A 27092-nucleotide genomic window follows, 5' to 3' on the forward strand; every position below is an offset into this window, starting at 1 on the left:
AGTAACGAACGAACGATCGATCGATCGGGTTGTCAATCGAGTAGAGTTCAATGTCAAACAATGGATGAAGTTACTGCCAGAAGTTATAGTGGAATTTGAGTCGAAAAGCTACTAGTAGTATTAATCGGCGTCCTCCCTGAAGAGATACGTCGTCCAGTACACCAGGTTGAACAACGCGAACATTAACGGGAAGAATATTCTGCAAGAATTCGGAGGAGACCGTGAGCAGCAGCGTTCACTCGGCCGATCTATTTCAATCGATGCTTCGATCTCAATTTTTTTGTGAGCGATGCGGCGCTTCAAACTCACCTTGAAATGACGTCGATCCTCTTGGATCGCGTCGGGAACCGAGATAGCCACGAGCGGCACAGGTTTGAGCCTGTTGAGGACGGACCTTTCATGTGAACCTGGAACTAGAAGGAGGATCACCGCGTCGTATGAGAAATCATATCTGATATCACATTTGATCGAGCTCATGCCCCACAAGCTCCGAGAAGGAACATACGCTCTCTTTAGAGAATACACTGAGCCTGGTGGTCCATATGATCGAAATCGGAAGAATGCAATCTTGGACTCTCCTCGCATGCTAGAGCGACGACTCTTCTCTCGACTGTCAAGGCCCGAAATCAGTCCTTCAAGTTTTACCGAGTTTCACGATGAGAACATAAGCAATCATTGACGGAAAATATTTCTATTGGGCCGAGACACACACTCTGGCGACGATCACAGCAGATCAGGCAAAATCATGGCATCCGGGTATAGAATTGAGAGCGAATATTTCTTCCTTTCGGTTCGATTCTCCGAGAAACACGAAAGTAAACATGAACAGAAGCAAATTCATTGGCACTACTATTTGTACGCACTTCGCACTGTCGAAGTTCCTGCGGCGCTGTATGAGTTCGTTGCCGGGGCACGAGGATATCCGCATCGTTTGGGAGAGTGTTTCGCCCGAGACCTCGTTCGTTGCCCTGGAACGGCTATATGGAAGAGATAGGAATGGGACGATAGGGTTTGAGGAAGCATTGAATGAGCCAACGAATTTGTTCGTTGATGCATGACGAGAGGGATAGGTAGGAGAGGATGACGAGGATTTTTCGAGGCATTGGAGGTATTGGGTAGTCGGACCCGAGACGCAATGGAGAGGGAAAGGGAGGGAAACAAGAAATCAATTTAATTCCAAACCGACGCTTGCGACAGTAGGACATCTATTTTTAGAAGCAGGCTGACTCTGCCTACTACATCTCCGCTCCGCGAATGGAAAACACAGAGCTTCGTGCGGGGAGTATCGTCAAAGGAACCGGCAATGATCATCCCCCGCATGTATCGGCGAGCAGACAACGCAGAACCCGACTGGATCTGGATCAGTGGGTCGAGATGCCTCAAATGATTGATCGTGTCAAGTGGAGCGAGTTCAGTACGGGAATTCCGGCTTTCCCATCGTCTATTTTAAACCTTGTACTATTCGTAGACGACGCGTCCGAATCCATGGTAAGGGCTCCGAGTGAACGGAATCGGACTCTAGCTCAAAGCACACACTCGAGTTCGCTCCAAAAACCTCGATATAAAACAAGACACGGCTTCGAGAGAAACTGATCGCGAATTTAGAGAGTCAGCCGAAGGAAGAAAGCGTCGGGGTAGATGTCACTCACCATGGCAAATGCTTCATCGCAGTGGTCAATGGCACTCTGGTTGTTCTCGAGGCCGGCGGCTGCGATCGAAGCAGGCAGAAGCCACTTCTGCCGCTGCTGAGTTGCCTGCGGCACAGACTGTGAGATTGACGCGGCCACGTCGAGGAAAGTATCCGGAGATCCGAGTTGTAAATCGGTGAAATCGATCGTTGCGACGAGCGAGTGAGTGCATCACCGATTCCGTGGGTGGATCCGCAGTGTCGGCGTTCGTAGGGTACGTAAAATCGTTGATGGGTGGATGAGTGAATGATTGTTCCATGAGAAGGCAGATCGTGCGAGGTGTGATGCAACGCGCCCGTGCACGCACGGGTCGGGGTGAGAGAAGTGAAACGACTCGATCTTAGTTAATGGTTCGGTGCATGATGACGAAAGTTTTCATGATCTTCGTGAACTTCATCGACACGAGCTCGACGAGCAAGAGGTCTCGAAATACGGTAGCGTGCAACCGGACGAACTGACATCAGAGAGAGAAATAGTACGCCGTCCATCGGAAGATTCTCGAATCAGTTGTACCAGCCCATTGCGGGCGATTACAACGAAGACTCGAGAACAACTACCTAGTCGTTATTGAGATTTCCAGAATCCGGCAAGAGGATTTCCCACGGAGCTCTATCAGGCCGGGAAGGAGGAAATTTAATATGCGTCTAATGACCATATTCTCCCAAGACCAGCTATAGAGTACTCAATCGAAGTTGACAGAAAAGAGCAGACAGAGTTACTCTGGACCGACTCGATTCAATTTTCCTCTCTCTGGCACGTTGGAACGTCGTGATTGAAAATGAGGGGGGGAGTAGAGCAGGACAGGCCTCATCGGAGCCGTCGTCTTAGCGAAGAGGGAGCAGGCATCACCGAGAGATCTCGGACGACCATCCGATGTTCAGGCGGCCCGACCAGGGTGCCATTCTCATTCCTTAGCTCACCATCTCAGACGAGAGGCTTTGAGCGAGATTATATCTCTCGAGCTCGAAATCCAGAGTTCCGAATTCTGCCTTCCAATCATAGTCAACGCGAAAATCCTATTCTATGTATTATGGAAAGAGGACCAATGGGGAGCCCAAATCAAATGCATTCAGTGGACCGAGCGGAGGATGTGTCGAAAGAAAAATTCGGAGATTTGCCAAGGAATCTCAGCTACGAACCTGCTTGTGGGTGTTCTGCCTCCTCTGATCGGAGCGAGAGGCATAGTTTACAAGGGCAAACTCCAGTAGTGCCCCGAATACAAATGTGAGGCAAACCCCTGTCCACACGTCAATAGCTTTTGTGTATGAGACAGGAGGCAGAGAAGCGTTAATGCCTGCGGATTGGGACAGAATTTCTTTTTAGCGTTCGGATCATTCTCACAGCGGACGACCTCATTTCTCGAGAGATCGACTTTCACGAAATCAGCAAGTTTCCTCACCTGAAATTTGGGTAGCCATAGTGAGCAATGTCGTCACTCCCAGAGAAACTCGTGCTGGAATAGATGTCGGGTCTAACCAGAACGAGACCCAGGACACAACGACAAGCATGCAGCACGGAATATAAATCTGAATTAGGTAATATGAGAATTCACGCTTGAATACGAGGTCAACCTGAAAAGGAGAACATCGCGTTTAGAAATTGATCGATTCGCCTCCGACGAGTGACTGCATGGCTGCTCCCACAAAAAACTACTTCGAAATTGAGCTCTGGAACGCGGTTGAACGGGCGCGTAACGCTTCATGGTCCTCACAGATTCAGGGGACCGCGTCCTCTCAATGGAGGCAGAGCTCGAGATTGCGTCGACTCAATACGAGACCCAGCGACAGTTCCGTCATCGGCGGCGATAGGAGGTACAATAAGCAGTGTAGTATAGCAGCAATAGCAGTGCTTGGTCAGCGTGTCATGGGATGCACTCGAGCGTGTCGTATAATTGCTCGGTTGTTGCTGTGCGGTACGGAAATCGCATCTGTATTGCTCGCAGCGGTCGTAACGGTAGCTATCTGTCGATTGATTCGCATACCGACGAGATACTCCACTCGCATGACATGACTGTTTACTCGATTCGCTGATAGACATGATGTCGTTTCGGGGTCGTCCCACAGAAAAACCGCTCATTTAGTATCTCGACCCATCATATCATCCTCCCACAATTACTCTGGAAGCCAACGCTCCAGCCATCGGTGCCGCACATAATTTCACTCATGCCTGAAAAATTGTTACCGCTCCAGCAGAGACGGCGTGCGGCAGCTCGAAGGAGCGCTCAAGCTTCTCTTAAATTCGTTAGGTTCAATTTCGCGCTCTCTGCTCTCGTTCCTGGCGGGTAAGTACGTACGATGAAATGAGGTTTTCTTGACGTTAGGGAGCTTTCAGCTCGTCCCTCTCCCGGCGTGAACTGTCGGTCGTCCCGCCTACCCGCTGCTTCCTAGCTGGCTGCATTCGACCGTGAGGCTCAAGTCAGCCGGCGAACGAGCATGCAAGCGAGCGGGCAAGCAAGAGAGCGGGGGCATGTTAGACATAAGCGATATCGCTAATTGACTACGCGGATACAAATCCCCGTCGCTTACAGGCTGTTTTCTCAGCAGACAGACAGCGGGCGAAGGGAGAGAAGGCAGGAAGGCTGACTGGCTGGCTGGTTTGATCTCTCGGATCGGCTAGCTTGGGAGTCCGCCAGTCAGCTCACCCGCTCGCTCGCAGTCGTTGCTCCCTCAGCCATCAGCAGAACGCCCATCAACGTCTGCTGCTTTGACCTTTGCTTCCAACGTTCGAAATGTTCGGGTTAGAACGAGGGAACGGAGCGGAGTCCTGGATCTCGACTCGGCTTGTTAACCATTGGCTGGCCGGTCGACTCGGCTGCTAGCCCACCGACGAGGAGGCAAGCGAGCGGGCGGGCGGGCGTACGTACGTTCCGCAAGTAGGACGTCGGCGAACAGGGTGGCTAACGAAATACGAGAGGAGAGAGACGACACCGAGAACGGGACGGCGATGACGACGACGAGTAACTCCAAACGACAGGCGCCTGGTTGGACTTACCTTGAGGCAACTATATTCTCCGGTGTTGGTTCGGCTCGTGCAGTAGTCGGTGTTGAATCTTTCGAGCGTAAAGCGTGGCAAGTGAAGGTTCTTGGTCACTTGTACAGGGTCGCCTTCTTTCCATAGGAATACAAGGTCCTCTGTGGTATAGCCATCTACGAATGACGTCCGGGAAGAGGGAGAGAGTAAAAAATACTGAGTCGGGAATTGTGGAAAAACTCTTCCAGTCAAGGCACGGACGAAGGGCGAAATTGCGGCTGGGGACTGCTTTTTAGCAAGCTCGTCGATGTCCGTAGGAGTATTCAGGGAATGAATTCGAGAACGAACGAGAAAAGACGACTTCGACAACAAGAACGGGAGATGGGACCGAGAAGAGGGATGAGAACGACCGAGAGGACTCGAATCCATCCCGGAGCTGTTTGGATTGCAAAGTTTCTTCCAACGCTCTCGGATATCGGGCACCTGAGGGCGAAGCAACGAAGCGACTCACGGTCGTCGTCGGAGCTGACGATTCAACTCCAAGGATTTTCCGTATTGCATCTTCCAGAAGGAGCTCACAATTCAGAGAACGGAGGAGAATAATCTCCACCGATGGAGAGGGAAGGACTTTCGGAGTGATGCCCGGATAGACAAATAATCGAAATCGGCAGTTGAAGTGTGGGGTAGAGCGGGGGGGAGGGGCGAGTAGGATCCGTGGCAGACATCTGATTTCTGTAGGTTCGAGTCGAGTGCATGGTCCGTTTGCTTGATGTGCCGGCGAATGAAATTCGCCTGATCCTCTCGAAATTCGAACCATCAAATGGGCGGGATACATGTTTGAAAACATGCGGTAATGAGAAGTTTGATACTTACAGGAGGCCATAAGAATCGAGCATATCTGTTTGTCGAGAGGGTAGAATTTCAAATTCATGGGACAACTAAGCACCAATGAGATACGAATACTGAACAGGACATCTCCATTTGGGTAAATCCTGCAAAAGACATGAATCATATTACTGGTCTGGTTCGGATTCTCCGGCCCTCCTTCGATAGCGTACATCTGAACGGAGAGAAGCGATCCTCCGGGGAATCTCTCGCGCGGAGTTGGGGAAATAGGGCGAAGGCTCGATCGAACTCACCTGAGTAGAACGTTGGGCACGATAATTTGATGCAAATGACCCTCTTTTTCGTTTGAAAAAAACAGATCGGGTTGCCAAAGTTTCTTCTGATCCGTTAGGGTCAGATATCGTATTTGGCCTCCAAGGTCGTCGTACTGGAGTCGCTCGTCTCTCCATTGTTGACGGAACGTCAGCTGGACAGTGTACTCCTACGGTGTAGAAGATCATGGAAAAGATAGGAAAAATCCAGTGAGTCAAGTTTGCTGAGAGCTCCATAGAACCCATTAACGCAAATTGCATAGACGACACTTAGTCTAGACGATTGAGAGGCTTCACTGATCGAGATTGTCTTTGTTCTCCTCAGTGTACTCTTTGGCAACAAGCGATAGGTACAGGACGGCAGGAACGACAGCGGCGGCGGATACACGGAAATACCAGGATTCGACAGCGTCACCGGGGAGACATGTGAGAGGCCGCTCGAGAACCGGGATCGGTGGACGGTCTAGGTCGGACAACCACTAGAAAGGATCTGGCAAACCGGACAACCCGACCGATAGAAATGGCTGAGGGATTCAGCAGTAGATACCAACTCAGTATGGAACACAGGTTGACGTGATTGGAAAAATAACGTGGTCGGATACGTGGGAAGTCCCGCAGGACGACGGTGCGGCTTAAACCATGACGTTATCGCTCGTCAACGCGTTTCAGGCCGCTATCTTCCCCCTTATATCTTGTATCGTCGGAAAGGACGGGTCCCTCATCTTAAAATTTCCCGATCCTCTCTTCCCTCGACATCATTTTCGCCGTTCGGCACCGGCGACACCCATCGCGACGGAGACAGCAATCAATATTCGAAAGTGCTCGGATCGTCGAAGGATCGCTCGAGTTCCTTTCAGCGAGACTTTTGACACGAATTATGACGCTCATGTGAAACGGTATCGTATCTTTTACGAGTCGGAGACGACGCGAGTGACGCTGTCGACCAGATCACGCCACAGGATCGTTTAGAGTGCGCCATTATAACGGGTGTGGGGACTCTCGTTTCGGCTGTCGGACTGGCTGAGTCGAGAGTCTGAGCCTCATCCGAGATATCGCGAAGAAAAAAATCGTTGAGGCAACTTTTCGACCTCGGGCTTCAGATATTGAGGGTCTGCGGGAGCGAATGCGTCAGGATCGAGCTGTGACACCATCCGCCGGACATACCCACCGGAGTTTGGGGCGCAGAAGAGGAACAGAAGGAACGGGCGAAAGAGGTGCGTAGGGTCCGAGATTAGAGCACAAGACCGGTGAGAGGGGAACTCCTGGCGACCCTTGATTACTTAACCCCTTATGCGTCTTTTGCGGCTTGCCTTGCAAAGAGAGTGATTTGAGCTGAATATACAGGACGGCAGGTTGTCCTTCTCGAGCTCAAGGACAATAGGAAACCGATTGTGTTAGGCGACATCCAGGAATAAGAATAGTTCCAACGAGAAGCCGATAATCCTGCGCCGCGAACGGACCCTACACCCTTAGCCGATTGGTCCACCGGAGTTTCAGGGAATAGCTGCCGAGCACAGCTAGCCGCTGTCGGACGGGCTCCAATGAAATCCAATCGATGCCAGCAGATTCCATCGCGCGTGGCAGCAAGCTTCCTCTTCGTAGCTGATGCGTCCCTCGATTGTTGCCTGTTTCCACCAGTTCAAGAAGTAATCGCCGGACTAGAACAGTCTCTTCTCGGAGGACGGAGCTTTTTATAGCAGTTCCACTCGTTTTTCTGACGTCTTGAGAGAGGCGTTTTTTGTGCGGCCCGTTTCCCTGCTCGCGGGGCTCCGGACCGCGTGGTGTGTCTTCCGCAGACGGTTCGAGGAGAGAACCCGGAAGAATACATCCTGCCGAGTTCAATCTCTCTGTCTCTCTATCTATCTCTCTCTCTTTCGGAACTGCAGCCCAGATAATGCTACTAACGATTCTCCATGATGTTGGAGGAATGAATGGTGTTCAATCCGTCCAAGACTGCCGCCGTGGGGCTGAGTTGTAGGGAGGAATGAAACGCATCCTCAAGATCCGGAATCACCTGGTGGATTTTGTCGCCAGGGTTCAATTCCAGCCGGAGACGGAGCGTCGACTTCTGATAGCTGGCGAATCAGGAAATCGGAATCTCTCGCTCGCTCAGGGGAGAACAGAAGACCGCGGATCCGAGTCAAAGAAGATATCCGCTTCTCGCGGAAAATCATAATGCCTGAGGTGGCGTAGTGTCCCCGCAAACGGTCACTGTGCCAAGCCGGGCATTCATGCGGATCTCTCGCGGGAGTTTTCCCGATGTCGACTTCGTCCTAGATGTCGCTGATGTTCCGTCCGCAAACAGCCTCGAGCAAGCCAAACTCCCATCTGAACGGAAGCTATTTATGCTGTTCATCGTTTTTATGAATTCGCTGGAAAACTGGGGAAACTACCCATATTTTCTTCTCCGGTCGGCCGGGGTCCGCGGACGGAATTGGATCGGGTTGGTTCGCCGAGCGCACGGCCAGGCGACCAACCATCGGAAGTTCAACGAATGGACGAGAGGAGCCGCACCGCAATCGAGCACGAAGAAGCGAATAATAATTCTGAGTCGAGCACGGCCGATCCTGATTTTCTCGTTTGAAAGAGGGTTTCGCCGTGCGCCATTGGATTTAATCATCGTTTTCTAGGAGCAGGACCCTCTTGGGTCGGGACATTCGTACCGAGGAGCCGAAGCTTCCCTTTTCGCGACCGACCAGAGTGCCTATTCGAAAGCCCAACTTCCAAACGGGCCTGTTTGTGCAGGCTGAGACATCAAACAACTTGTCACTCTGCGCTGTGAGCATTGGCATCGGTTCCGCCGCCCTCGTTGTTGTTAAACAAAGTTCCTCAGTGGCCCCCTCCATCCCGACGTCCCGTGTGTGTGTGTGCGGTAGGAAAACGCTGAAGGGGAAGCGACACCAAGGAAAAAGGAACCAAGCGAAAGACCTGTCTCTGCCCTACTATGTATGGTAGCCCCCACGGTCACAAACACTCACCATGGTGACGTCGTCGATCTTCCCGATGCTCCGGATGTAGATGTTGACCCGGACGAGGGCAGGCCCGTCAGTGTTATTGATTCCCATCGGGCGAATTCGCGAATCGTATCTGCCCTGTCCAATGATAGAGTCGAGGATCCTTTTTTCGATAGCGCGGAAGTTCGCTTTGCCTCTGTGGAGTTGCGTAAAATCTTTTTATATGATGTCAATGATGTGCGATGTGGATCCGAATGCGAGCAAAAGGGATCAGGACGATCATTCCTCTATCACCGTGGCATCTCAACCCCTCAGCGGCATCGACACTGCTGGGGTGCTTGGTGCCCAGATGCCCAACCCCCTTCCCCGTTCCCGACCGGTGAGAGGGTCTGTGAGTGTGACACACGGCGAGAGTCTACTTTCGGGAACTTTCTCGTTCGCACCACGAGTTGAGTTCCCAGTCACTCTCCCCGAATCCTCGGAACCTATTCGTCTATGATAGAGCACCAAGAGGCACCAGAGCCCCCAGTGGATGAACCAGGTCTCATTTGAGGCTCTGAGCATATCGATCCGGGCGGATCGACTCCAGCAATCTGAGAGGGCTGCACCCCCATATCGGGGGATTTTGAAGGTTTGGACGCCGTAGCGGTGTCACATGAACGGGAAACTAGACAACTGGAAACTGTTCTCCCGTCGTCGGGACGAGCTTCGTGGGTTCCGGAGTCGCAGAAAGTCCAGCATCGCCCGCGCCGGTCGGGGGCCGCCATGGCTTCCAGCTCTACGCCTGCACAGGAGCTTGTCGGCGTGAATAGATTGTCGATAAAGATCCACGACGCTCACAGAGAAAGATTACTCATTGTGATCATGGGTCTACGCAACCATCAATTACCATGATTCATCCGATGGCATGGGGCTGTCCTATTCGGTCTTATCCGCTCCTGCGAATTTTCGGAGGACGACTATTCTCGCCATGCGACAGAAATTCGCTCTGCTCGTCGTAGACTCGGAACTCCTCCGCGCATGCATCTTGTCCCTTCGCGAGACCCAACCCAAGGGTTATGAGGGACCTCAAATAGCTCCGTATCCTCTACTGCGGCTACCCAGAGCATCACTTGGACTTTTTAATCTGCTCGGATCCGATGTCTGTTCAAATGTCGTTCGGGAGGGTTTCATTCATTTTTCTTCCCGGATCTCTTCGGGCGGGAAAGTAAAAATCCTGAACTGTTCGAACGGAATCGAAGGAAAGGCCCGAAGCCGGAGCGGAATCGACGATTGGGAACGACTTTCCCCCTACGCTCCCCACCTATGGAAAAAGCGTGGGGACGAGACGAATGAAGTGACGCCTCAACGCCGATGGCTCCTTCTATTTCCTCTCCTATTGAACTTTCGGACGACGACGGCGGATGACGACGCTTCCGCAGTGAAGGTCGGCTGGAGACAACTGTGAAACCCGAATGTGCGACTGAGCGACGGATCCGACCGAGTGCGGACCACCTAAATGAACGGTCGGCGGAACGGACTTGACTAACTCGAGGCAGCAGACCGTGCGAAAAAATCATCGAGACCGAAAAAGGCCGAGAAGCTGGATGGTCGACCGCGGAACCGGCGCTGATTCCGCGAAGCGCCGCTTCTTCCACAAGCAGCTGAGCGCGGTTGTGGAACAACAAATTACGAATCCCACGGATATCGGAGTTCATTCATAATACTGCGGAGAACTCTTGCGAGAGGTCGAGCTCGCTGCCATATGACGAGTATTGTTCTCCTTTTGACTACTCCGTTATTTCCATTTCTCCTCTCGACTCAAGATGACGGAAACGGCAAAAGGAGAATGAGTCCAATGGACCGTCGTGACTTAACGAGCAGGTGACAGCGGCGGCGACGACAACGCGGCTGATGGAGATGCCAATGGTAATTGTGGGACGTTCGAATGTCAGAAACTCACTCTTTATCGCTGGTCATGTATGGACTTTTCGGCTTTGCGCGAACGGCTTGCGGCAACGGCATAGGCTGTTGGTATAGTTGGCTTGGCGAGCTGGAATATTCGATATATACCTTTAGAATTAGGATATTGTATGTACACAACGATCGAGACTGAGACCTTTGCGGTAAATTAATTATTCGCTGTTCTGCTCGAGGGAGCGAGGATTTCCTTGAGCGAGCGCTGCATCTACCGGCAAGATAACTCGTCGAACTTGTTTAGATGTGGGAGTCGCTCGGAGGACGGAGGACTCGCGGAAAAGACAGAGGTCCCTTGTCATATATCTAACGGGGAGCCTTTTTTCTAGACAGCGCTCTCGAGCGGGGAGTCAGCCGTTTCCTCAAGTCATGGGTCGACTATTTGAATGCGTATTATTATTTGAAAGTATTATCCGAGAGGAGCTGCATGAAATAAAAAACCGAATGAGCCAGTCTCAAGGAATTCCTCCGGCAGAATCCCGGAGTGGTGCACTGCCGCTTGAATTACGAACGAAGATGCTCTTGGGAACAATGGCGACGGAGACGCGGTCTCCCGTTCGCCGAAATCCCAGTCTGAATGTTTTCGGAGAGTTTGCCGCGCGAGCTCCGTTCCCGAAGGAATTTCCGTCTCGGTCGGCGGCAACACGGACGACGGCGGCGACGACGACGTGGGGGAGATGACGAAGTACGCGATGAAATAACTGAGGAAATCGTCGACGACATTGTGAACTCTATCCGTTCTCGGGTTTCTCTCGGTCCACTTGAATGAAAAGCGCCGAGATGAGAGTAAGAGGTCGCTGCCGTCGTCGCTTCTTCTGCTATCATCGGCGATGTCATCGTCAACGACGCAGGCTTCCGTCGACGACGAGAAAAACGAACGGCTCGCTTCGCTAAATCGATATGCCAATAAGAGTTGGAAGACTTCAGCTATTGAATGAGCGACCCGGGCTCGAGCGGCGACGGCCGGCAACAGGAAGATGTCATCGCCTGCCCCGAACGCCTATGCATGGATGCTTGCGAGCGAGCGAGCAAGCAGCTGAACGCTGCCAACGAACCTCGACCGTATTTAGCGTCAGTACGTCGCCCACGCGGTGAGTTCCGTCTCGAAAACGAACCACGAGTTTGGAAATTGTATTTAGGCGGACGTCGTGGGCCGCTCCGATGCGTATATCGCGTGCGGAACGTCTTGGAAAACGAATGTCACTGATGAGAGAAAGACGAGATGAGGACCGAGCAAGGAGCAGCAGAGAGCCGGGGGCGAAGAGGCGCGAATAAAAACGCTCAGAGGTCGGTCCCGGATTTTCTTTCCTTTGGAGCACTTCGCAGAGGGAGAACAGAAATAAATAAGAAGCTCCGCAGTCGTCGTTTCTGATGTCGGAGGCAGAAGCGGAGCGTCGTTCGTTCTTTTGTTAGCTTTTCTCTTCTTCTGCTGCTGCCGCCGCCGTGGAAGGGAGCTCTGTCTCCTCGGGTTGATGCCGCTTGCCTCGACGCTCCTTTCACACACGCTCGATGGCGACAGGGGAAGAGCTCGGAGGCTTTTTTCACCTGCAACCACCTGCAAGCAGGCTTCATCTACCTGCAGACCACGGCATACGGGCTCTAGTCTGCTTCCGTTTGTTCGGTCGGCCGCTGTTTTGTCAGTTCTTCTTCTAGCCGGAGTCCCATGGCTGCGAGTTTTTCCGACGCTTCCTCCGCGATATCTCCTTTCTCCCGTTGCACACGAATGCCGTCGATGTCGCTCGTGGGTGTCTCGCTATTCTCACTCGATGAAACCAACAGAGAGCCGCGCTCTGGACTTGTTACTCTATCTGGGGATGCCCCATGAGCGGAAATACAGGGCATATCGATCCGCGAAAATTGAATTCGCGTGACCCCCTTGTAATCCCCGCAGGATGAAGCCGATCCTAATCACAGAAGCAAGATCCGGATCCGGAATCCGGAGTCTGATCATTATGCGGAGGATATCACTGTCAGAGCCCGATTTTCAGTAAACCGTGTATTCGTTGGGAGCGTGGGAATTTGTAGAAGAGACGGATGGGAGCACTTTGAATGTCCCAGTCGGGGCCCAGAGCTTCGTGACGAAACAATTCCGAATCACTCAGCGAGGGACGGGAGCGAAACGCTCTAGACGTCAGAAAGCCTCCTGACGGAAGAACCGAGAACAATTCATCGGGCTGGCGGCTGCCTGGTCTACATCGCCTGGTCTACATCGGGTCTACTACATATGATCCCACGATAATCCACTTTCTAGCACGTTTCTCGCTCGTCGGCCAGAGATTTCAACAGCTCAAGATCGCGCCGCCACGGAAAGGTGGGCGTCTCCAGAACCCGGCAAAGTAGCGCCTTCGCGCGGCGGCTAATGAATTTCTGTCTGTGACGGAGAGCGAAAACTTTTCCGCAAAAAGCTCCGAGAAACTTTGCCCTCTCTCGCATATCACGGAGGAGACGACGAGCGGCAAGGAGAAAAGCCCGCGTAGATTTCGCTCGGCTAGTCTGATTGTGGGCTCATCTAGTGGAGCTGCTGCTGCCGCAGGCGCCGCCGACGAAGCTGCCGCAACTACCAGTGGAGCCGCCTTTCAACGTTTTGCTGCAGCGTCGTCGTGGCAAAGAAAGAATGGAACTCGATAGAAACCCAAAGCTCTTCAGCCGATTTCCTTCATGTCACGAGCAGCCAGACCCTCGGTGCGTGCCTGTTCGCCCGGTCGAGTAGGTAGCTAACCAAGTTGGAGCCCGTGCATGGGAAAGAGCGAGCGAGAGTTCATTGTGGATGTTGTTGCCTCTACCGACCACCGTCGTCGCTGTAGTTGCAGTTGGCATCGGAGTCTTCCGTCGTCGTCGTCGACTTCTTCTTTGACCTCGATCTCGACGCCCTCAAATCCGAGCTTCCACCGTCTCTCTTATTAGTCGCTAATGAGCTATCTCAAACAGACCCGGAACGAGCTCGCTCGCTAAGATCACGATTCGACTCAGTCAGTTCTTGTTCTTCTGTCTCGTTTCCTATCGTTTTTGGAAGGAAGTCCCTGACGACTCCTGAAATTCCATCTGCTCACCTGGCACCTGCTAAGTCCTGCATCTGCTTGTGGTGGCCCGGCGACAGAACCGACCCCAAAGTGTTCGAGCTGGAAACGAAGAAAGGCAAAAATTAGAGCGAGCGAAATCGACAATGTCGCCGCATGGAATATCGTCGAGAACCTATTCTAGAGATTTAAAGTAGAATTCCGTTCCGTGCTCGGAGTAGGCTGAGCTCTCTCGGAGCGAGACCTGCGGCACCTCATCACAACAAAGGGATTCCACCACACCCAAGAGTCGCGCCGTTTGACGGTGGGTCCTCGGTCGGCCGCTACGAGATAATTTGGGCGAGAATCGGTTCGCCTCGATTCCCGGCTGGTGATCTGGCTCTTTTTTTCCTTCTTGCCCAAACTCATTCACTCCTCTTCCCCATTCTCTCGTCGTGTCACTCACGAAGATCACGCATTATTATGGCCTGGGGCGTTCATGGCACCTCCGCCTTCACCTCGGCCGATGTCACCACTTTTCTTGAAGGGCGGAGTTTGATTCGCGGTCTGCTTGCTTAGTCTCTCTCGAAGGTTGTTTAGTCGCACGGCTTGACAGTCCGGAGAAAAAAGTTCAACTTTGCTCCGACGAGTTTTATCCGCGCCCGGGACTTTGCGAGGAATTCGTGTTGATCTTCAAAAGTTAAATTGTATTCAAGGTTACGCTTCTCCCTCGGCATCCCTGTCTAGTTCTTCTCGAGGCGGCCGGCGGTCTTCGAAGTTTTCTCGTTCATCCACTCGTTGGATCGCTGACTCGCCTTTGCGGACGATGCATTAAGGCAATCGATATAGCTCCGGGCTTGGGAATTAATCCAACGGGGCAAGTTAGAGCATCGCTCATCGGAGCGTGTGTCGAAAGCTTGAGGTCTTGAACGTCGTCGAGGCCGTTAACGCCGTCTCTGCCGGTGCTCCGGCCCATCATCTTATTCAGCTTAGTACGACACATTCTGGATGAAGTTTGCCCCATCCGAGCGAGAGCACCGTCGAAGGAACAGACCGTGTGGCGCACAGAGTGACCGGTCGGCAGAGGTCCGTCCACTATCGAGTCCAGCACCTCCACCTCGGCTTTTTCTTCTATATCACGATCGCTGAGGATTCCCCGAAGTGAGACCGATGATGACGCGAAACGGCAACAAACATCGAGCGATCATAGCGTTTCCCCCGAATCGCTCATCGGGACTCCGCGTAATCAGAACGTCGGCAGGAAACGCGAATAGAAAGCCCTTATTCCTCTGTATTCGACCCTCGGCTCCCCGCTGACCATTTTCCCTCTGCCCATCGGTCGTCAGCTGAATAGGGGCCACTTCCCCCTTTGCCTTCTCTCTAAAAACTCTCTCGGTGGGAGCTCACTAACGAGTGACTACAGGACGGAGAGAACGAGAGTGCCGATTAGCCGCCCGCGCGCCCACCAGCCAACCCGTCCGGAGCACGAGGACGGCAGCGGTTTTTCTTTTGTTCCCTCCCGTATTCTGGCCCGCTCCTGAGTTTCTCGCGGCGTCTTCGTCCGAGGCGCAGCTCCGCCTCGCTCTCAGACTGAGCGGGCCGGGGCTGAAACGGGAATTCGGTTGGCGTCCCGCCAGCTGTGGACGTTGTTCTGTACTGGACGTCGTTGCTGATGTTGCTCTCCCCTAAGAGCGCTGGCGGCCCGGAGTCGTTTCTCGTCGAATCTCACGACGAACAAACGCGTTAATGCATAAAATAGCATCAGCCTTTCCGGTGATGCCTGCCGCCGCCGCCGCTGTTGCTGTTTTGGCAGAAGCGAAGCCCGTCGACGCTCCGGGGTTGATTTTCCGATCAGCGGTTCGCCTGTCAATCGGCTCGAGTCGTACGCACTCGTCGATCTCTACGTTCGCGCAGTCGAGCAATACTCGCGAATTTGATCCGAAACAGACGATGCTCCGAACTTTTCTGAACTTACGAGAGCAACCGGAAACGATCACCGACCGCTAACAGCAGCATCAGAGTGGGCGGTGGACGTCGGAAATGTCCATTCGCTGCCGTTGACATACGACAGATGGCTCGGTCTACTTCAGTATGTCGTCGACGAGGATGTTCGAAACCGGAGCTCCCGTTTGCGCTCCGAGCAGGAAATACTGAATCCGGAGTCAACGCGTGAACCCCCTGCTTTTTTCCGGGGACATTCGCGATGGATCGGGGACTCCGCAGTCCTTCCGGATTCCGTTTCTCTCTGATCCGTAGATAGAACCTTTCTCTCGGCTGTCGGATCATGGGTTGGATCGAATTAACGATTGCTCGCGATCGTGGAAGAGACACGGGAAAACTCCCCGCTCAAGAATCGAGAATTGCTAGCGGGATGAGGGGAATTTTCGCTTCTCAATCAGAGATCGAAGATATTCGCGAGCCCATCCGGGAAGGACTCGCCGCGTTTTCGGACTTGGCAGCCCCAGCTTTTGTTTTGATGTGCAACTCGGATCTCTCGGCCTTCCATGGTTCTTTTGCAGCCGACAATCGACCGGAGCACTCCGGGTCGCGAAGATTGATCGTAGGTACCTTCTTAAAAGGTCTGTCCGGATGCATTCTCCTGGAACGCCTTGTCGAGAAGAGGGAGAACGAATCGACTGGGCCACTGATTGCGTCGCTGTTGATTGTCTCGGGAGCAACGTTGTGCTGCGAGAGCAAAGAGCGCAGTTTTCCTCGGATATTCATTGCCCCTACACCTCACGAAGCCTCGTCGACTAGAAGTTATTTTTCCGCGCACAAGGTTTATCAACCGGGGGAAAAACTCGGTCTGACTACTCGAGCAACACCCTCATTCCTAGTCGGTAGTCGGTCTGTCCCGATGGCATCCCCTCCTTGGAGAATGAATTCGTAAAATTCTACTCCTTGAACCTCTGACTGCACGAATCGAATAAACTCCTGTAACCTGTTCCCGACGCTCTCCTCCGAACAGGTGTCCTTTGATGGAACCATTACGGAGAATAATTATCGTTTTCGGTTCCGACGTTATTGATGGAGATCACAACGGAGATTGAATTGAATCATCGGATTTCGGAGACGACGGAACGAACTCGCTCGATAGACCCTTCGGCTCTATCGGGGAATCGCACTCCGGTATCACACCTCTCGCCTCCCGCGCTGCCATCCCGCTTCTCTATTCTGTTCGGGCGTTCTCCCTTCACGGCTGCAGTCGTTTCCGAGGAGGAACACAGAAAGATGACAGGTTCGCAATCCTTCGACGGATCGACCGAGTCAAATCGACGACGGCATTCTGCAACTGCTTCCGCATTACCAGACCTAGCCCGGAGCATCGCCTCGTTTCGTCGACGTCGTTGCCGCTCCGAGGAACGATACCGGTTCGGCGAGCGAACAGGCAACGAGGGAACGAATTCGCGTTAGTCTCTCGTCCCCGGACTGGCAACATCTGTTTGAACTCTTTCGGCTCGGCTTAGTTTTTCCTTTCTCACTTCTTTGCTAGTTGGAACAGCGCGGACCTGTTCCTGTGCCAACAAGAGGTTATGTTTGCACGGGCGTTCGGGCTCGGAGCCGAGTCGGAGGGGCATGCGGGGAAAAACTTGGAAACGACGACGACAGCGACATCGACCAGAACGCCGACTCCCCCTCTGTTTCCGCGCCCTTTTCGGTCACCGAAGTGCCTCCTCAGTCCAAGTACAGACAGTTTTGTGAGCAGGTGCACGGAAGACTTCAGGGTGGGAAGGCGTTAGAAGGTCAACTGGTCGCTGACGGTGCCATCAAGGCCAATGTTGTGACTTTTCAGAAATGGTCTCCGCTTCGACGAGAACCACACCTACTCTTATGAATACCGCAACAGATAGCGGCGAAGGAGTGCCGAAGCACGAAAAATATTCACGTGTCGCACCGACTCACGACGAGTTCAGGCCGCGAGAACGCCCACGAGGAATTGGTCCGGATTGTCCCTTCGTCGGCCGCCGGACGGGTACGAAAGACGATCGTCACGTCGGCTTCGTGAAAAATCGATTCCGACTTTCTGCATGAAGCTTCCGATTCTGCATGCGCTGCGTGCCTATATCACTGGCGTGGCTCAAAGATGGGAAGCTTCGAGGGACGAGAAATGTACCCGAGCTACAATCCGCGATTTGTTGGCAATTATTTCACTTCTACCTATAAATGCCTCTTGGGTACCCCAGCCAGCGTGGGCCCTACGATGGAAGAGCCGTGCCCCGCTCGTGCAACGTCTTCGCCGAAACGGGACGACTGCCTTAGTACCCTCGGCTTCATCACCCATGAGAAATGTTTTCACTCGAGTTCCTGGACTTCGGGGCGGGTGAGCCCGGCAGAAACTGGTAATCGAATAGCTTCGTCTTCCGCTGACTTTCCGATACACCCATCCGCTTGGAGCTCAAGCGTCAGAGCGTCATCCAACGCTGGCGATGGAAACAACAGCTTTCCGCTTTTCTTTTCTGGGTCGATAGAAGTTTTTCAGCTGGCGAGGGATGACGCCCCCCAGGCGAACCCAGGAACCAGAGTGGCTAAGGATGGAACGAGAGAACGATGCGGGAACGAGCCAATACACCTCGCACATCCTCGCGATCGCTGGTCATACGACTGCGTCGTCTGAGTGAGCCTGATTGGATATCCTTCGCCCCGCGGTTGGATATCGCTCGAAGCGGGCAGAAGTCGACCTTCGCCGACTCGATCCGACAGAAGCGAATCCCTCATCTCCCATACGGCAACTCTAGCTAGTCAATGTGGCGAGAGTTTCTCACAAGCACCGACGGATGTTCCCGACATGCAAGTTCACCCGACTAGCGACTGAAAGCGCTAGTCGTCCTGTTAGCGGAGAAGGAACGAGACCTGCAGTGAGTCTTCGACAGGAAATCACTCGGAGTTTCGATTTGCCGGGACAAGTTGGGTGGCTAACTGGCAATCATTCCCCCTTTTTTTTTCGTTGTTGTGAGCGTCGACTACTCGCAACTAGAGACACGAGAGGGGCAGCGGTTGCGATCGCTGTAGTCGCTGCGGTAGCGACGGGGAAAAAGTTCAAGCACGGAGAAAGCTTCCGCTGACATGCTTCATCCAAACATTCTCTCCCTCCTCCACAACAATGAGGGCTCCTCTGGTGGGTGAAGGAGCGAGCGGGCAAACGAACGAACAAACGAATGTCTGGACAGACGAACAAACGAATAATTGATGGTAGTGCTCACGAAAGAGACAGGCCGGGGCCAAATATATGGTTTCACGAATCAGTCGAACAAGCCTACGACCTAAAAGCGAATTGACCGTCCGCCGATCGATTCGTTGGACGGGATACGTCGCAGCCCACGTCGGTTCCGTATCTCCTACTCCGTCGTGGGGTCGCGTGAACTTGCCGTCCATCCCCAACTCTCGTCAGCTGATCTTCACGGGCGGGTGGAAGGGGGCGCTCCAGGACAAACGCAAGTCCAGGGGCCGCGGCCGTGATGAAATGCCAACTGGGCCAAAGGACGAGAAAAACACAAGAAACATAAACGCTCGACCGGCGAATATCCTAAGAAGCAGATGGCCTCATATCATACGAACAGCCTACGGACCAACACGTAGACGAGTGAGAAGAGCCGCTGGCGGTCGTGCCGGCCGTCATCTCGTCGGTGCGGCCGGTTCATCAAAGCGATTCGAAGTAGCTCGTTCTCCCGCGGTGCTCCCCCATCGGTGGGTTCGTTCCTCGCGCCCGCTCACCTGCTCCATCCAACAAACCGAATTCACTCTACTGACTCCGGTAGTCGCTCGATTCTCTTTCCTCACGGGCGGACAGACCGACCGCTCGCTCGCTCACCCACCCGTCTGCCCGCCAGCGAGCCAACGAGCCCCTCGGTCGTTCTCGTCCTCGAGCTCATCCCTTCCAGGCCCGCGGAGGCTCCCTCATGGTTCCGCTGCGCTGTGCTTCTCGTCGTGCTGCCCCTTCCGGAACGAACAGCCAAACCAGCGAGCGAGTGAGCGGGGGCGAGTGAGCGATCGAGTGAACGATCCGGCGGAACGAACCTACAGGCCAATCAGGCGGACTGCAGTCGAAACGGGAGCTGCTTGATCCGATGCGATTCATCGGCACTCGGGGGGAATGAAATGGAAATTCCAGCTTGCTCTTCGTGCGTCCGTTCCACAAGCTCCGCGAGGGCCTGTCCCCGAACCCGTTCTGAGGTTGGCGTCCAGACCCGCTCCCCACACACGAGCCCCCTGCGCAGTGGGCGCTCAGCGGGTGACGGACACCGATGCATACGCCTATCTCTGGATTCGGTTTGCTGTTGCATTTTCTCGGGGTGGATCGGGACCACGAGCTTCTTGAGACCGCTGCGGGATAGGTACAGTTTTTGGATGTCGGATTACCAAAAAACTCCCAATCAGGCGGTGACACGTCTTTCCGTCCCACTCCGTAAATTCGCTTCAGAAACAATTTTTCCTCCTGCTGGAGAGTCCCACTATTGCTCAGTCTCCGTGGGATTCGCCGCCGACAGCAGCACCGGAGCAGAGGACGACAAAGTCTGCGATGACGCGAACGTCCATCCAAGACGAATGGCCCCATACGCAGTTCCGGTTCAAGAGATCCAGCAAGTTATTTTAGGATATGGCAACAGCTCACCTCGCGAAAGATGGACACACGCTATTCTTAAGTCTGGGACAGAAACAGACCATGCCACCGGGCTCTGTCGGAGAGTCGAGTGGCCGGCCCTCAGTCGGTAACGAACAAACGGAACGAGGATCGAGCCAACGAGTCAATATGTATGCAGACTGATCAGCGGCCGGCGTTCCTTATCGATATGTATCATACGCACATATTGCGTCGATGGCGTCTCCTAGACCCCGGAGCCAGCAGGCTCTGGCGACACCATGAGACGGGAATAATTGCGTAACTTCCCACATCGGGCTCAGAATCGGACTCGGACCGGAAACGCGCATTAGATGAATCGGCAACAGAGCAACATCTAGCGACTTCAATCGATCGCGTAACGATTGCCTGCTCACTGCATTCCATGCTCTCGTGGCTCGGTCACCGACAACGCTATCGATCGGTCCCACGCAACATCATCAATGGGAATCCTGATCTCGCGATGCATTGTGACTCGCTCGAATTATTATTCGGTGGACAATGGCAGTCGGAAGGCCATCGCTCGTCCATACGAGTGGCTTCGAGGCGACTCCGGTATTTCATCAATGCGCGGAACCATTTTAATAATTCATAAAATTTGATATATTTTTTTTATATGCACGATCAGAACTGCAATGCACATCTCGCAGCGGACACCTTCACGACCGGAGCTCGCCGCCCTATATACGGAACGATGCGGCGATAAGGAATCCGATCACGACCGGTGAAAGGACGGGCTGTCTCAGAGGTTATGCACGTATGGCGGAGACGTCGGTCGCAAAGGGCCGTAAAGTGGAATTCCGTCCGGATCCTCGAGATTTCCGTGCACAACGGCGTTATGTAGGCATCTATTAAGAGTTTCCGCGACACGCTCCACAAAACCTGATGATTTGGATTTGTCGCCGCTCGGCGTCACTCGACGACCAACCCTGACTCAGAACCCTCCGTGCCGCCCGAACGCCGACGCCCCTCACTAGACCGGGAAGCCCGAATCCGGCTAGATTCCGCAAATGACTTCATTCCGTACGGAATGCGGAATCGTACTATGATTGCTGCCATCATGCCGACGAACCCGACAGCCGTTCCCAGCCCGGGCTCGAGCGAAATTCCCCTCGGAATGGATTTGCAATTCTTCGATAGTTGTTGTATCGAGTCGGCGAATTCCCTCAGCGTCTCCCGCGCAATGGGATCGGAGGAACAATTTTTCTTGCTGTTCCGTGACCAGCTCGACAAGAACACTCACTACTCGGACCTGTTCCCCGGATCGATCCCTTTCCCGCATCATCCGACCGAGCCGCGTCCTGTCCTCATCAGTCGAGCGGACGAACCTGCGAGCGACTTTCGAGAGTTTCAGCGGACGCTGGCGCACTGCTTGCTCTCATCGGAAGAGCCTCCTCCGGAGCGGCATGTAAATGGAAATAATGAGCTTCACATTGTAGTTGTCCAACGTTTGTCAATTCAGAAGTCCGTCGAAAGCTTTGCTTCGTTTCATCTTCGTCGCAATCAGCTCCCGAAAACTACGACAGAAAGGAGACCGCCGGCGGAGAGGAGGGAAGGAACGGAAAACAAACTTCAACAAACTGTGTGCTCTGAATCTTTCCTTCGAACCGTGCGGTGAAGCGTGATGTCACTCTTATCTGTATCAAGACAGCCGGGCGGTAGCTGCAACATCTTTCTTCGTTCTCCCTCCCATTCTTACTTTTCTTTCTCAACAGCAGACATCCAACGTATTCAGATTCGGCGACTTCGGATTCGACTCTAAGCCCATTTTGGAATAATATTACGGCGCCTTGTCGCTCGGAGTTGATAGGGGAAGTTCCCTCTTCGAGCACATCGACTTCTCTGTCGTCCATGATATCATTATGAGTATCAGGGAATCGATGGCAGCAATCGTCCATAGCTCATTGCTCCGAACACGATTTCCTCTCCAAACGAGAATTTCTGCCACACTTCGCTCAAGTCAAGCCGAGCCCGCGTTCTCCTCAAAGAGAACGAGCGAGTCAAGCAGTTTCCCGAGTGAATAGGCTTAATCACGCAAGGATCTCATTGCGTTTTACGGGTGCCCTATTCGCGAGAGTACCTCGGAATCCTCTTGGAGGCAGCAGTCCTAGGATTTCCTGGAGGGAAATCAGATAGAAGACTCACACATATATAAGGGTTATATTTAGAAGAGACCGTCTGCTCGCCCGGAGCGAGATGGGTGGTCCTTCGCTTGCTGGCTCCCAGCGCTCGAGAGAAACAGCCGGGAGAGGAAGCACCGGTGGCGGGGGAAATACAAACGTTAGGTTCTCGCCCCTTCGGAATTTCGGAAGACGCTCTTGAAACTTCAACGATAGAGAAAATCTTATGGAGGTCCTTCAAGCTCGCTCTCATTTCGCTTGTCCCTGAACCGCCCTCGTTCCCGAGCCTTCCGTAAGCAGGCCGGAGAGCGGAATGAGACGGTGAGGTTTTGGAGTACCATCTCGAGCAAATATGAATGCTTCGTACCGGCGGAGCATGAAAACCCGGTGGGCCCAGCCCCACGATTTTTCTCCGACCGCTGCGTGTCCTTCCGTATTCACCAGCTATGTTTCCAGAGCTCCAAGGATAGCGCTGAGAGTCCGAAAACGGGGGAAAGGGAAGGGAGACGGAAATTCCGTCGACGAAGCATTTCTGTGTTTACCGAATTACGCCCCTGACTTCCGTGATGAGGTCCGGAGCAGCCGCCCAAGAGTTGCAGCCCACGGACTCGTTGGCACGGAAGTCCCGAACTGCCTCACCGAAGGCCCGAACCCACGCTCAGTAATCTCTCCTACTGTGAGGAAAGAGGAGAAGCCGAAGGGGGAGTGATGCTGTGGGAGCGGAGAATTAATGCGGGGAATAGTCTCCGTGGTTTTCAAATCTCGAATGACTTCGTCGGAATCACGCAGTCCAGGCTGCCAGTGATCGATTCTCATGCGAGGTGAGAAGGCGTCAACAGTTTCATCCTGAGCTGGAGGGCGGGTCAACGCTGTGCACGAGCGAGACCTTCGCGAGGACGGAGGTCAAAGATTGATTGTGGGAGCGTCGTTCAGACTCACTTCCAGGCTGTCATCACTTGTCCACCGGAGCCAGCATAGTCACTCGCTAGCTCGACCTGGCAGAAGTGCGGTCAACACGAAACGAATTCATTTTTTCTCTGTATCTCCCTCTCGTTCTGTACCGCCTCTGCCTCCGATGTCCCCGTAATATAGTACGCCCGTATGACAAACGACAATTCACGTTCGACGTGCCTCTGGAAGACTCCATGATACAACCCACTCGCTTTGTCCGCCACCAGTCGACGCACGGGTCTCCTGCTGGTTTTTGCGTTGATGATCATACCGTCGGACTCCGTTGTGGCAATGGGATAATCTTCTCGCGGTATATTATTCTCGGTCGGGATGATTTCAGCTAAGAGCATGATATGATCAGCCGGACGGGAAGAACACGCACGGTCGGCATTCCACTTTTTCCGCCCACCCGCTCGTTACCGCGGTTCCTGAATAAATCCCCGACGAAGCGAATTTTTGAATTTCAGTTCCCTGTCTCTCGAGTCAGGAATTCCTTCAGGGAGGGTCCAATAGCCTCACACCATGTTGCTATCGAGTGACGATTCCCCCTCGGCCGCTCAAATATGGGTCAAGGATTCCTCTATTCTCGGATTCGCTGTCCAAATAGCGCCCGAGAACGAAGATTCAACGGAATCATAAGATCGAATGGAAGATTCGCTCCGAGGCAGCCGGACACGGGCAAGTAGGTCATTCGACCGTGATTTATTCCCTTAATATTCCCTATGATCGAGGATCTCCCGTCGCTTGCTTATGCATGGTTCAACACATGGCCACACTTCACATGTTTTAGAGCGCGTATTGTTTTCCTTATGCAGCCATGCAATCATATGTTCGCAGCAAAAAAGTTTCCGTCTCTCGTTTTTGTCAGCCCTAACAAGGTCCTTCGAGAGTCAGGAACTTGACAAACAAGGGGAGACTGTTCCACTGACGCAGAAACAGCTAAGAAAAACTGCATGGCCACGGTACAACGTGTGCCTCTTGCCAGGCTTCCGTTGCTTCGATCGTTTCCCTAGCAGGACAGATTTCTCCAGTGTTGTTGATGGAGCAATGTCCGGACACCCGTGGAAGGTTGGCGTAGGGATGAGGAGAATACCGTGAGGGTATGTTTTGAGAGAGCGAGCTCTCAACCGATCCAGGAGAACTCCTGGAGTGGCGAGATCTCATTCGCGACGGGTTTTCACGTGATGTCGGCCTTTGTCCCCGTTCCGAGAATCTACACGACCGAGCTGAATGGCCAATTCAACTCTGAAGCACCGTTTTGTATCTCCAATCAGCCCAAATAAGGTTCGTGACGACGTGATCTGTTGATAGCGAAGCACACAGTACATATACATAAATATGCCACAATCGCTCGAACTTCATCAGGTTTTATCGAGCCCATTTGTCGTTCGAGGGATCCCTCGATCCCGAAGTAAAAACGGAGCACAAGGTTCGACGACGATCCCGTGGTCGTATCCAATGCGTAGACACCGTCGACACTGCCACTACCGAGGGGAGAATACAGTCCTCTCAAAACTCACCATATTAGTGTCGTTCCCAAGAAAATGTACATGTAGGGATAAAGCTGAGTGTGTATGCCTGGAAGGGAAAATATCTTGTTAATGAACGAGACTTTGTTGCTTTATTATTCTCTCCCGTCGGCACAATCGACGAATTTGATGAGCCCGCGGGTCGCAACAATATCTGCTACGGTTTCCGTTCACAGGATCGATATCTTGGCGGGAAGTGTCGGTGTGCGATCGGCACTTTGTTCGCATTTATGTATTTATGTGTGCGTGTACATAAACGCCAAGGCGCGTGATCATAATGGGAACATTCACGCGCTGCCACCGTCGGTGTTACATAAGGCCGAGGCACGTACAGGTGATTTAGATACAAGTTACGCGCCAAATTAATCACAGCCTACCGGCCGCCATCCAGCATACACACGCCGATGCGTGTCCAACTTGCTAATTTCCAATAGTGATTAACATCCGCGAGTCAGCGCCAGAGCTCCCGACTATTCCTGCGGGAGCGTGTGTGAGAAGTCGAACGGCGATCATAGTGCGAAAGGAGAGATCTATTGATGAACCTCCGGGTGAGAGATCGCCGTTTCGGATCTGGCAAAGGAATCGTCAGAGAAAATCTGGCTCGATAGATCCGCGCAGGAATAACTTCTACTCTTGACTGACGCAGAAGCGCGGATGGAAATACGACAGGCTGCATCGCTAATGAACCAAAATCCCGACCGAGGAGAACTTCTCTGAGAAGATCACGAAAAGGTAAAGATGCTTGGGATCCACTATCACGGACGAAGTTTCGGAATGAGTCTCGGAGCTTTCTCCGGGTCTGGATCACGGTATGCGCGGTCTTATTCCCCGGAAAACCTCTGACGAGGCTGCACGACGATGCTCTGATCGATGGATGACCGAGATTCACCGAGGCTCCAACACTCGTGCTGCGCACGGTCGATCATCGAGGTGCGCGAAGCCTAAACGTGATCGAGGAACTCGATCCGAGCCGAGGGTCACTAGTTGCGTTTATAGCTCGGAGAGCCCATGGCGACCGGGAGCGGTTTCCGCATGCGAAGTACTCACCCATTGTTGTTGGTGATGCGACGACGACGGCGGCTCACGAGGGGGCTGCTCGAAGCAGAGGTGCTTCAACGAGTGCTTGTTGTAACTGCAGATGAATCCGAAGGGATGAAGCCAGCTAGCCAGCTATTATAGCTAGCCAGTCTGCCTGTTTGCCAGTTAGCCAGTGAGCCAGCTAGCCGTCAGCCAGCTCTCGCTCGGCTGCTTGTTGGCTGGCTGACTGGGAAAAGCGACTGCTGGGCTGCAGGCTTTTCGGCAGGCGCACACTGGGCCCTGGATAGTTCGTTTACCACCGCATATTTTCCGGGAGGGGTCAACTTGACAACTTTGTCAGGGTTACCGATGGCTAGCCGCGAAATTCGACGCCATTGCCTGCCTTCCTGCCTGCCTGCTCGCTTGCTTGCACGTAGATACGGAACAATGTCAAAACATCGCAACGTGTGTGTGGAGCTTGAAGGCGGACCGCGAGAGGGGCCCGGCGGCGGGAGGAGCGAGAGAAACCTAGTTCAGAGGGCCCCCATCACTCGCCTGCGTGGTTCGCTGCTCTGCGTGCGCGCCCTACTCGCTCGGCTTTCCTTGCGTCCTCGTCGTCGTCGTCGGCGGCGGCTTCGGCCTGTATCGGTCGCTTGCTTGCTCACTCACACACTCGTCCAAGCGTCCGTGCGTCCGCTCATCCGCGCGCTTGCACGGCTCCCTAGTTGCCTGCCAGTCCACTCTTTAGTCTGCTCGCCAGTTTAGTTGGAGGCTTGCTTGCTCCGTCGGTCTGTCGTTCCGACGGTCTGTAGGTCCGACGGTCGCTCGGTCGGTCGGTCGGCGGGTTTGTTGGAAAGAGAGAACGAAGGCAAGCGGTCCGTCTGTCCGTCCGCCCGCCCATCCGTCGGTAGTTCTGTCGACGGTGGCGGCCGTGGAGGCAGCGGGCTCCTCTGGCAAGAGGGTGAGGGAACTTCGAAGAGTACGTCGACGGTTCGGTCGGTCGCCAGCTTGGACGCTTGTTCGGAGGGACCTTCCTTCCTTCCTCCCTTCCTTTTTCCTCCGACCCTTCCTTCGTTCTCGGATTGAACTCTCCTGCCGCCTGCCCGCCTGCTCCCTCGCCGAGTGGCTGGATGGCGGG

The 27092-nt window shown here is 53.5% G+C and overlaps 1 protein-coding gene across 1 annotated transcript; it reads right to left on the bottom strand.

Annotated features, from left to right (window-relative positions):
• Window positions 1-120: 120 nt before the first annotated feature.
• Window positions 121-25988, bottom strand: LOC100901062 (glycine receptor alpha 1). The gene is made up of 14 exons (XM_029110899.1): window positions 25985-25988; window positions 24929-24986; window positions 13776-13844; window positions 10712-10801; window positions 8794-8965; window positions 5798-5985; window positions 5532-5650; window positions 4680-4834; window positions 3088-3259; window positions 2828-2982; window positions 1650-1766; window positions 864-977; window positions 310-407; window positions 121-199 (listed from the first exon to the last, which is right to left on the bottom strand). The coding sequence occupies exons 1-14, from the start codon at window positions 25986-25988 to the stop codon at window positions 121-123; spliced, it is 1590 nt and encodes a 529-aa protein (XP_028966732.1).
• Window positions 25989-27092: the final 1104 nt, after the last annotated feature.

The sequence above is a fragment of the Galendromus occidentalis genome, unplaced genomic scaffold, assembly GCF_000255335.2.
Source record: "Galendromus occidentalis unplaced genomic scaffold, Mocc_1.1 scf7180000077153, whole genome shotgun sequence".
Classification (NCBI taxonomy): domain Eukaryota; kingdom Metazoa; phylum Arthropoda; class Arachnida; order Mesostigmata; family Phytoseiidae; genus Galendromus; species Galendromus occidentalis.